This window comes from Anabrus simplex, chromosome 1 (genome assembly GCF_040414725.1).
Source record: "Anabrus simplex isolate iqAnaSimp1 chromosome 1, ASM4041472v1, whole genome shotgun sequence".
Lineage (NCBI taxonomy): Eukaryota > Metazoa > Arthropoda > Insecta > Orthoptera > Tettigoniidae > Anabrus > Anabrus simplex.
The window spans coordinates 1,008,947,752-1,008,960,172 of record NC_090265.1 but is presented as its reverse complement, the minus strand read 5'-3'; the positions used below and the strand labels follow the sequence as shown (position 1 = coordinate 1,008,960,172).

Genomic DNA, 12,421 nt, shown 5'->3' with positions numbered 1-12,421 from the left:
TTTCTTAATCTCTTTACTTCTCTGTTATAATGTAGTGGGTCTTTACCACTCCTTACCACCTTTAAAGGTACAAACCTGTTTTCACATTCCTTAACAACTGCTTTAAACCCATCCCAGAGCCTGTTTAGATTTTTATTTACCATTTCTGCCGATCATAGTTATTTTTTTTAAACTCTCTCATGCCTGTTTTATCAGCCACATGGTACTGCCTAATAGTCCTACTTTTAAGAACTTCCTTTCCATCACATTTATTTTTAACTACGACAAAAACAGCTTCATGATCACTAATACCATCTGCTACTTCAGTTTCTCTATAGAGCTCATCTGGTTTTACCAGCACCATGTCCAGAATATTCTTCCCTTTAGTTGGTTCCATCACTTTTTTTCATTTTACAAAACCTGATACAGGGTCCACTGAGACCCAGTGTTAATATCATCTACCGTTATTAAAAGGTCAGCCGAAAATATATGAGCGAGACCGGTGAGTTCACGTTATCAGAGGTTGCAAACGCCAGATGTTTTAATGTTGTTACTTGTCTCACTCGAGACATGTTTATTATTTGATCTTCCTTTTGATTAATAAACCCTTTGTTTTTTCCCCAGACTTCCATTTATTTAATATTCTTCCAGTGTCATTTTTTTGGAGGAGGGGGGGGGGGACTTTCATATCGGATCCAACTTCTAACAGGTTTACGTTTGTTCCAGCTAGAATTCACGGCCCGTTCGGTTTATGTTTATATGCTATCACCGCACTTTTTTAAAAATATTTATTTATTTTAACAAGTTGCTTTATGTCGCACCGACACAGATAGGTCTTATTGCAAGGATGGGACAGTAAAGAGCTAGGAGTGAGAAGAAAGCGGCCGTGGCCTTAAATTGAGGTACATCCCCAGCATTTGCCTGGTGTGAAAATGGGAAACCATGGAAAATCATGGAAAACCATCTTCAGGGTTGCCGACAGTGGGGTTCGTTTGAACCCACTATCTCCTGAACATCACCGCACTTATTCTTCTGCTAACTTTGACTGTGTTCTGCCTACGATACGCGGTTGGTGTTTTCGCTGGGTTCATCACAATATTAATACCATAAACTGAACTGAAATGTCCTACTCTTTGCTATTCTAACTTCTAAGCTTGCCTCCCCAACTGTAAGTTCCATAGTTTACTCAAATCCAAGTGCAAGTGTCCAGTCTATCTCCTAACATCTTTGGTATCTACGTACATCCTCCTACTTGAATATGACTTATTATTACCAATATTATTAATTAAATCACTTAAAAAACCTACTTTCCAGGAACTCAGTAAGTTCAAAATGGGGTTCGAATATGAGTAATCTACAAAAAAATATTATGGTTTTTGGCAGTCCCCCACTTCTTTACCAGAGCCTTTGTTTTCTTCTGACCAGCCCATCGAAGGGTGCAGTTTATACTTATATTGTTCCTCGATGTTCAGCCAATACGACAGGTTTTTCCAGTGAGGATGCCTTTAATGGCTGGAAAGAGAGAAGAGGGAAAAAAAATGAAAATTCATGAACAAAGCAAGGTCACAGAGATTCTCTGGTGAAATATTATATACTTTTCATGTTAACAGTGAACTGGAAATGCAAGTACAGGAGGAAAAAAAAAAGCACAGAAAGTTGCAGCATATTGTATCTAGCAAAAAGGGGGCATTTAGGAGCAGTGTAAAAGATCACTGAATCCAAATTAACAGTAATTTCTTTAGGATCATAATCTTCATGCATGGTTCGATGCTTTGTGTTGGGTTACCTTATAGTATTTGTGAAGCCTGGAAGTGGCAAACTGTCATATTATCACTAGCCATCTACGATTAAATAGTTCTGCTAATGGTTTAGATAGTTAAGGAACATATAATGGTAGACTTTAAACTGTTAAGAGACCGGCCGAGTTGGCCGTGCGGTTAGGAGCACGCGGCTGTAAGCTTGCATCCGGGAGATAGTGGGTTCGAATCCCACTGTCAGCAGCCCTGAAGATGGTTTTCCGTGGTTTCCCATTTTCACACCAGGCAAATGCTGGGGCTGTACCTTAATTAAGACCACGGTTGCTTCCTTCCATTTCCTAGGCCTTTCCCTTCCCATTGTCACCATAAGACCTATCTGTGTTGGTGCGACGTAAAGCCTCTAACAAACTGTTAAGAATTCCTCAGATTCCATATCTGGTCCAACTGACTGTTCAGTTGAGTCATTGATGTCATAGTTTGGTAGCTACCAAACAAGAAATTTATGGCAGGTCGGTATGTTTCATCTAGAAAATTGAGATTGTCTAGGTTATCTAATTCAAGATATACAGTGGAGACTCGATTATCCATTTCCAGCAACTACGTTTTCCCAGATTATTCATTCAAATTATGGTGTCCCATGCGCATTCTAATTAAATCACATTGTAAAAATCCTGCATTATCCGTTCCTCGAAGAAACAATTTCCCGGATCATTGCGATAATTAGAGCAAGTACCATACTGGAAAACTGATCGCCGATGAACTTCCATATGGGACCATCCTCAAATGGTATTGTTTAGAGAATCCTCGGAAATCATAAAGCAAAGAATGGCTACAACAATTGGAAGGAAACAGAGCCCATTTCGACAGCTTTACTTGAAGACGGAATGAGGTTCGTCAAATGTTCGTACTTGTAAAACGTCCATATTATGTCCAGGGTTAAATGTTTATATTTTTACGTTTTTAGATTGTATCGCTGAACAGGTTTACGGCATTTCCCTTAGGGCACTGTATAGTCACTGGGCTTTCAATGCTTCTCTCAACTTCTCATTCTACAACGGTGTCTACTTTTCTTTCACTCTCGCCAATGTTCTACCATACGCACTGTCTGCTCCATTTACAAATGCCCTTTTGAAGTTAGACCATTCATCTTGCATACTTCCTTCTTCAGTAACCGGAATATGTTGCTTCAGTCTCTCTAGAAGTTCTTTCTATAGATTCTTATTGTTTAATTTCCACACTTTTATTTTACTATCTCTTATCTCCTTTAATTTTTTCTGTTTTCCGCTCTTCCAGTTTTGCTATCACAACCCTATGATCTCCATCGACTGCTTCTTCTAGTAAAGCTGTTACATCCATGAACTGTCTACAATATGTCCGTTCCACCAGAAAATAATCAATTATCCATTTTTATTTTTCTGTCACCCCAGCCACATCTTGTAATTTTCCTGCTGTTTTTCTTGCAAGACCATGTGTTGCCCACAGTCATTCCATTCCTCCTGCTAAACTCAACTAGTTTCTCTCCTTCTACATTCCTTTCTCCATAACCTTATGGTCTAATTACTTCTTCCTTTTCTTGTCTTTGTTTCTCACCTGCAGGATACTCCTTAACCTTTTCCGAGCAAGTTTAAAAGTACATATTCATATTTAGGCTATTATTACGGTAGGATTGCCAGTCTCAGAGGCATTTTATACCTACCTTAGGAGTACAGATGCCTTTTGCAACCGCTTCACTCAAGTACAGACGTTGCTGACAGGAGAAATCTTCCATTGTTATCACTACCACATCAGTTATCTCCTTTTCTAGTTTCTCCAGGAACTCCTCTCTATCCTCCTCTTTGCTCCCTGTCTGTGGTGCATAGACTGGTATGAAGTCCTTTACTTCGTTCCTCATTCTTGGTCTAATTTTCATTATCCTGTTGCTGATGTACTCTATCATATCCACATATTTCTCCAGCTTTTTTGAAATTATCAGACCCACTCAATTTTTCACCTCTCGGCCATCCTTTCCTCATTTTCTTCTTTCCTTTCCCCTTCCATTTAACTTTGCTAAACCCTATTACTTCTATACCCTCTTTCTCCATAAAATCCACCACTTCTGCCTTTCTGTAACTTAAACCGCGTCTCAGAGTACAGATGCTTTTCGCAACCACTCCACTGAAATACACATGTTGTTGAGAGGAAAATGTTCTTCCGTTTTCATCTGCTGTTAGGACTGGGGTCCACTTTCGCCATCTAAACCGCTGATCATGTTCTCCTTTCAGGTGAATTTATGTGTCATTTTCTACACAAAGGCTTCACCTGACCTCCAAAGGCAGGACTCCTCCACCCATAGCCGTTGGTCCCCCCTTTGGGTGTCATGTCTGATAATGGTTGCTTGACCCTCGGCCAGACAGTTGTAGGTAGTACCCTCTACTGCCACATAGGATAGCAGGATGATCCTGATCAGATCATTAAACATTATTTATTTACCTAACTTCATTTCATGGGTTTTATTGATGAGCTGGGTTCTTACCTCTCTGCCTTGTTAGCCTTGGATAAGCAGCAGCATATTTCACATAGAATTATTGTCAATTAGTAAGTTGATTTACTTGGTACTGGTGTGACACTTATCCAGTAAACTCCTTGGTCAGGCAGTGGATCATTGACATCCGTCCACTTCTCGCACCTCCCTGCAGATGATATAGATTTCAATTCCTATAGGGAAGTTGAAATATTTGTCAGAATGAGTAAATTCATAATTCCAATATAATTGATCCATTACTGGAAATGATACATTTTCCAGCTAACTCATTCCTGGTTGCCAGCGCCTTGCCTCGTGTATCAATTTGGGCTCATCAGCTGGTAACTAGCACAGCTACCACAGCTACCAAGACGTATGTGTCCCTGGAGACACAGAAGATGCAAGTCGCTTCTGAGGTACTACTCAGATCTTTGCTCCGATCCACATCAATGCTTCATACAAGCTATTATTACAATAGGCTCACCACATTCAAAGGCATTTTATACCCAATTGCCAGGTTTATGTGAGACTGCCCCTAACCCGGAGAACAGATGCTTCCTGCTGGGTTTCAGAAGCATTTCCTCCAATAGGGGACCAACACCGAACTAAAGTAGCTCTTCCATGCAAAACCATAGGCCCCTTAACTGTCGACCAACACTTGATGTTGAGTCACTGGCTGTATAGTTTACTCCATCCCATAGCAGGTAACCCTGGCCAGACTGGCCCTTTTAAATTCTTCTTGCTTCCGAATTTGGCAAACTGTGGACCGCGTGAAAATGCTTTCTGGCTTTTCTCTTCCCAGAACTTCTTCATTCGTTCACTCCTTATTTTTCTCTGGTCCTCAGATATTACTAATTTGGGCCTGTTCTTCCACTGCTCTTCATGGAATTTGTGGTCATCTACTCGAGTTCCGAACTTCTTTCTGTTGAAGATCAATTCTATTGTTATTTTAATTTCTTCTGCATCCTTCTTAACCTCCTCCACCCATTTCGTTGTCCTCCTCAACCCAAACTTGTTTTTGCTGTTTGTTTTATATCGCACCAAGAATGGTGATGATGCGACAGGAAAGGACTCGGACTGTGAAGGATGTAACTGTGGCTTTAACTAAAGAACAGCCTCACCATTTGCCAGGTATGAAAATGGGAAACCATGGAAAACCATCTTTGGGGCTGCTGAGACTGGGGTTAGAACCCACTATCTCTTGAATGCAAGCTGACAGCTACAAGACACAAACCACATAACCAACTTGCTTGGTACACTGGATTTTGGACTGACAAGCTTGTACAGTATTATGAATTCACACATTCTTCTATCACTCCAATGACTTCCCCATTCAGAACTCTTTTCTCAATATCCTCCCACTTTCTCCCTGATCATTGTCTCTTAAATTCTCTTTTCCTTGGTCATTTTTCTATCCAGAATTTGGTCACAATTAATTTATGATCCCAATTGTAAACTTGTCTCATACATTCAGTAGTTCTTTCCTCTCACTCTTGTTAATCAGGAAATAGTCAGCGACAATCTTTGTTCTTTTGTCTTTCCAACAATATTGGGTTATCCGTTTGGTGCTATTCTTCATGAACCAAGTGTTTCCAATTACTAGCTCATTTCTCTCACAAGGATTCACTACACTGTCTCCCCTTCTCTACATCCAAAATAGGGCCAATAAAAAGCTTCACTCCCTTTCTTTCACTTTTAAATAATGCACACATATTTGAGGAAAATAAAACTAAAGAAATATAAACATAATACAGTACTAACCATGTGGATATCCCTGTGAAGTATTTCATCAAGTCCAAGTCTGTAAGTTTCTTAGTAATTGTCTCTTTCCAATTTCCTGCTCCAGCATTTCTTGGACTAGGATGCAAAATACATTCAATCTGAAAATATTGAAATGGCTTAGACTTAAAATACAATATAGTCTACATCATCAAACTTAACACTGCAGTGGTCTTAGAAATAATAACAGCAGCAATGCTTAAAAAGATTCAAATGGCATGCATCCAGAGAAACATGTAAATATTATATCCCATGCATTAAATTACAACAATCATCTTCAGTGGTACAGTAGAGTCCCACCAATCCAAACCCCGCTAATCTGAAAATCTGCCTAATTCAAACAGGTCTAGGAAAATATATCCACCAAATTTGTTTTGAATTTTAAAACAGGAAAAAATAAAGATTAAGATTAAACTAGTTTTTCCAAGTCAAAACATAAATTTATTGGCACAGAAAAACACGAAATAAATGCTACAGGAGTAAACAGTGAATCTGTCAGCTATCTTATACACAAAAACTAAAAAACGGAAGGCCAACAATGTGCATAACAAAGTTTGAATGCAATTTCTTTATGTTAACGACAAAACAAACGGAAAAGCAAATCAACACTTAAGAAGTGAAGTCAATGATCTTTTGACGCAACGCACTGAAACGACTTGAAGAGGCAATATTTTGCCAAAGTCGCATAAACATTACATCACTAGGAGTTGCAGCAGTACCAAGCTCGATAGCTGCAGTCGCTTAAATGCGGCCAGGATCCAGTATTCGGGAGATAGTGGGTTCGAACCCCACTGTCGGCAGCCCTGAAGATGGTTTTCCGTGGTTTCCCATTTTCACACCAGGCAAATGCTAGGGCTGTACCTTAATTAAGGCCATGGCCGCTTCCTTCCCAGTCCTAGCCCTTTCCTGTCCCATCGTCGCCATAAGACATCTGTGTTGGTACGACGTAAAGCCAATAGCAATAATAATAATAATAATAATAATAATAATAATAATAATAATAATAATAATAATAAGGAGTTGCAGCGGCATGCTGCTCAACGTAACTTACAGGGAGGTCAAGGACACTGGCAGTAACAGTGTGTGAAACAACATCAGTTTGGACGCCCCCCCTCATCCTGACTATCATCTGTGTTGATCTCAGCTGATGTACCCTGCACCACTGCTACAATGTCTTCATCTGCATAGTATTCCTCATGACCACTGTCGTCGAAAGCCGTCCACTCTTCGATGCACTTTTCCTCTATATTTTTGCAACCTGGAACTTTCTCTACCATTAAAAGAAGTTCACATTCTTTGACCAGGGAAAAAACTGATTTAGCAAATTCCAGATCAGGCCAGAGACTTTTCCACGATTTCTGCAGAGCCCCTCTGTTTGTGTTGTCCCAACCTTCTGCCACCAATAAATTACGTCTTTTATGGTAATTTTCTTAAGTTTTTGCAGGATTGTAAGTTCTTCATTCTCTTCAAGTAGGCTTTGTAGAAGCATTTTTCTGTAATTTTGTTTTATTGCTTGCAACACTCCTTGGTCCATTGGCTGCAACATCAAAGTGACATTGGGTGGAAGAAAAATGGCTGTAATGTCACCGCAAACAAGTTGCATTTCTTCTGGGTGCAACGGAGTATTGTCTATCAGTAACAATGCATGAGGAGGAAGTTCATTTTCTTTGTTAAATGCTTTCACTTTTGGCACAAATTGTTTTCTGAACCAGTCTTGGAATAAGGCACGATCCATCCAAGCCTTTTCCTGATTTTTGTAATAAACAGGAAGTGAGTTCATGTTCATGTTTTTGAAACACCGTGGTTTTGTCAATTACCATTAGTGGAAGCTTATATATTGCAGAGGCATTGCTGCAAGCTAACACAGTTACGCATTCTTTATCCATTTCAAAACCCGGGGCAGATTTTTCTTCTTGTGATGCAAGGTTTTTGCTAGGCAACGCTTTAAAATTTAGCCCCGTTTCATCGGCATTGTACACTTGCTGCGGTGAGTACATAGAAGAAATCACTTCAAATTCCTCAAGGTATTCAGTAGCTGCATTGTTGTCTGCTGACAGTTTCTCACTAGTTATCGTAAGCTGTCTAATTCCATATCTTTTCTTCGGTCTAAAAAACCGCAACTAGCCGAAATTGACAGATCGCCGTCCATAAGCTTGTTCAGTTAAAGCACCTTTTCTTGTATTAGAAGGCCAATGATATGGATTCTTTTCTGGCTTTCTTGAGTAAATCACACAAAAAAAAGAGACTTTTCACTCGTAGCAGAACAAAACTGCTCAATCTTATCTTATCACGGTTCTGACACCAAATTCAATTGATAATTGACTGGCACTTTCGCCATTGTTCAGTCTTTTTAACACTTCAAGTTCTTCTTTTAATGTACATGAGTTGTGTTTACGTTTACTTGCCATGATGAGAGACAGCAGGGACTAGGAACAGAATGTAGAACAAACTCAGCACTCATGAAACAAAGCATACACTATTACAGTACGCACACACAGTCCGGAAGATTGCACTAGACACACTGAACTGAGAGTAAGAGAACGAGTAGGAGGAGTGGGAAGCTTGCATGCTCGCTAGTTGAAGGTCACTGCCTCTTCCATTTCAACTTTCACCAGGCTACTCGCTCTAGGTAGACGCCAACAGTGCTTATAAAAACATTACAGTACAGTAATTGGTTTTTGAGCCTCAGAATGTAGTTATAAAATAAATTACAGCATACTGTACTAATTTCCTACTTTCAATCATTTTAAAACTTAACACATAAACACTTAAAGTCAATATGTTGTTGTATTTGACGAAAATCCACCTAATCTGAATTTTCACTAATCGGATTAGTAGGACTCTACTGTACTAAGAAAGAGAAGAAAATCTGCCACATACTGATGCACAAAGTAGGTGAAAAACTGAGTTTAATATGTTCACTCTACAGCAGATGAACACCGAATTAGGAATTTTTTGTTAATTATGGCCCCATATCAGAAACTTTCAATAGCATTGCATTCCCCTCCTAGAACATATGTTTGAGTGTAGATTGTAGATGTAGAGTGATCCATGTGTGGTGGTAATTCTGTTATCCCACCACTGGAGGTCTTCAAGGTTTGACATTTTACCAGCAGATTACATAAGTGCTAACAATGAAAAGTTTCTGTTCCGATAGAAAGAGTTTGGAATGTAATGGAAAAACAAAGCAAAACAGGTTAGTATCCCTATTTTCACTAATGTTTGTCAAATAGAGGAATATCTTCAGCAAGTATGAGAACACGATGAGGCTATTACAGAAACAGTGATATGGAGCTTTGAAAGAATGCCAAGACACAAAGTATTACAATCTTATACTGTATGTTTCAGAAATATATGTACTGCTGGGGCTGTACCTTAATTAAGGCCACGGCCGCTTCCTTCCAATTCCCAGGCCTTTCCTATCTCATCATCGCCATAAGACCTATCTGTGTCAGTGCGACGTAAAGCAAATAGCAATAAACATACTGGATTTAAACAGTCAAAATATGGTAAAACAAATATTGAAAACTATGTGTAAACTTAAATAAAATCATAAAATATAAGAATTATTAAAAATTCCTAATTCACTGTCCATCCACTGTAGTATGAATAAAGTTTTAAACTGTATATGCAGATGTTACCCTGATATGATCGAGGCCACGAGTTTTCACAAGAGATTCAGCCCTCTTTTCACAAAACTTGCCTATTGCTACAATGATATTTGTATTCAATAATTGCAGAACATCGTAGAGTGCTTCATCGCAAAGAGTATTAAGAGCTTCTCTCTCTGATACCTGTCAAATAAACATAAAGATTAATTTCAAGTTAATACAAACAAAGACATGAGTAATGACTATATGGACAATATACTTGAATGAAAACATCAAAACTTCAATGGAACAATCTTCCACACCATATCTTCTATAATATATGAAGGTCACACTGAAATTAATGAGCAACAGCTACTTCTAACCATGTGGTTATGATTTCCCCTAATGATGAAGTTGAGGTAAAAGATTCAGAGCAGACTTTCCAATTGCTGCAATCTACAACTAAAACCAAATCTCTACAGGTTGGAATAAACATTGTCAAAAAAATACATAATGAGGGCATCATTTTAGAATTAATAAAAACAAACTGTGGATTTTCAAATGAAGAGAAATGGTACAAACGACTGAATCAAGTAAACTGCATCTGAAAGCAATCATTCCATACTCATTCATGGAATTGATATTAATTTTCCAGAGAATGTAGTGAGTGAATGCACTAAAGCTAATGCAGTGAGCTCGCAGTTGCAATCAACAGTATTCTGTAAGAAGGAAGTAAGCTCCCGGACGAAACTATCTTTACATCAGTCTGTTTTCAGACCAACTTTGCTTTACGGGAGCGAAAGCTGGGTGGACTCAGGATATCTTATTCATAAGTTAGAAGTAACAGACATGAAAGCAGCGAGAATGATTGCTGGTACAAACAGGTGGGAACAATGGCAGAAGTGTACTAGGAATGAGGAGATAAAGGCTAAGTTAGGAATGAACTCGATGGATGAAGCTGTACGCATAAACCGGCTTTGGTGGTGGGGGTCATGTGAGGGAAATGGAGAAGGATAGGTTACCTACGAGAATAATGGACTCTGTTATGGAGGGTAAGAGAAGTGGCGACGTCTGGTAAATTCACAGAGGCTTGCAGATTGAACGCTGAAAGGCATAACGAGAGAGAGAGAGAGAGAATGCTAGATTGCATCACAGAGCACAGCCCTGCCATTTTTTAGGTAGTACCTCTTACAGAGCTAGAGGAAAGTTAAAAGGGACATCTTGAGCTGGCACTACTATGGTTACAGCTGACCATGCCTTGATCAGTTTCCAAGAGTGTGGAGTTTTCTGGAAATATCATTGAAATGGTTGATTTTAGGATCTTACAAAGTTGGCTTTCCTGAGACTCAGCACCCAGTGGTATCATGGTCTCAGTCTGCAATAAGCTTCTGTACAGCGTGATTAATTCTTATACAGCATTTCATGGTTTCTGAATTTAAGTACTGAACAGCATACTTTCATGTTCAGCAGATTTTGAAATGTAAGATTCATGAGGCTGAATTGCAGGGAGTGAAGCAGAATATCATCACATGTTACAGTGCTTGTCTACAGGTTGAGGGAGAGCATTTTCAGCACTTACTGTAATGGGGTAAGTTTTATTGTTTTACAACCTGTATTTCAATAGGTTTGTTCCAACAAACAGTTTGCGTACGGTTTGGTGTCGATTCATGAACTGATGTAAGCGCATGCGCGAGCTATGTACTCGTTGGGAACGGTCACTAAACAGCAGTCTGTTGGAACGGTTCGTGTACGGTCAAGAAACACTACAATGCGCATGCGTTCACAATTACGCGGAAGATTCCTGTTTGAGGATAAACAAACAGCTGTTCTTGTTCATCTCTGCTTAAAAAAAAAAAAAAACTTGTTAGGCCTACTCAGTGGAAGGTAATTGGCAATAAAATGACTCAACTAATAAAATAATAGACTAATGGACCTGTTTCTAAAATACTTTATTTTACTTTATTCCAGAATTAAGTGAATTTATAATTCTACCACGAGTACTAGCAGCGTAAAAACCGATGATGTAGACGGTTCTATCCAAAGGATAACCATGTCACCTAAAAGAAAATACTGATCACATTTTTTTCTTCTAAATCATTGCCAAGAGATGAACTTCTAAATGCTCTCCTAGTCCGGCCCCGCGGTGTAGGGGGCAACGCGTCCGCCTGTCATACGGCGGCCCCGAGTTCGATTCCTGGCCGGCTCAGGGGTTTTTAAATTGTAATGACGTCCTTAATCCTCCTTTCCTCACACACAACATTCCACACTACCGCCATTCCAATTACACGCAGGTTCATACAATATGGTGCCAGTAGGGGAAAAAAAGATCCACATGGGTCAACGCCGCAAACAAACAGCATTAAAAAAATACCGGTACTCAGAAACACATCCGAAATTTTTCACCTGTGGTCACAAACAGCTTGCATTCTTTAATTCATTAATAATAACAGTCATTTATTATGAAGACATATGTTGATAAATAAAATATAACTGTATGGAATAGTGTCCTTTTCTATTTATGTAAGAGTCAGGATCATTTGCAGGCTTATCAATTGCAATATGACAGCCACCTTTTGCACCAATGACATCTGGAAATCCACTTTCCCTGAAATATTGCTCAATATTTACTTTCTCATCTTCTGTAGCCAAGTGATCACTTGTGGAGATAAGTTGCTAGTGAAGACCGTCAATCGTTTGACAATTCTATGTAGAGAGCTCAAAGAAATGTCAACCCGATCTGTAACATCCCGGAAACTTGGACTTTGATGCCCAACAAACCACAGGAAAATTTGAACCTTTATTGGAAAAGCAACACT

At 39.2% G+C, this 12,421-nt stretch overlaps 1 protein-coding gene across 1 annotated transcript in view; it reads right to left on the bottom strand.

Annotated features, from left to right (window-relative positions):
- Positions 1 to 1,140: 1,140 nt before the first annotated feature.
- Positions 1,141 to 12,421, bottom strand: part of Smug (Single-strand-selective monofunctional uracil-DNA glycosylase) — a 35,103-nt gene continuing 23,822 nt past the window's right edge. The window contains exons 3-5 of the mRNA XM_068228141.1: positions 9,657 to 9,809; positions 5,998 to 6,116; positions 1,141 to 1,491 (exon numbers count right to left, since the gene is read on the bottom strand). Coding sequence (XP_068084242.1) covers positions 1,485 to 1,491; positions 5,998 to 6,116; positions 9,657 to 9,809 — 279 coding nt within the window. The 3' untranslated portion in view covers positions 1,141 to 1,484. The remainder of the gene's footprint in view (positions 1,492 to 5,997; positions 6,117 to 9,656; positions 9,810 to 12,421) is intronic.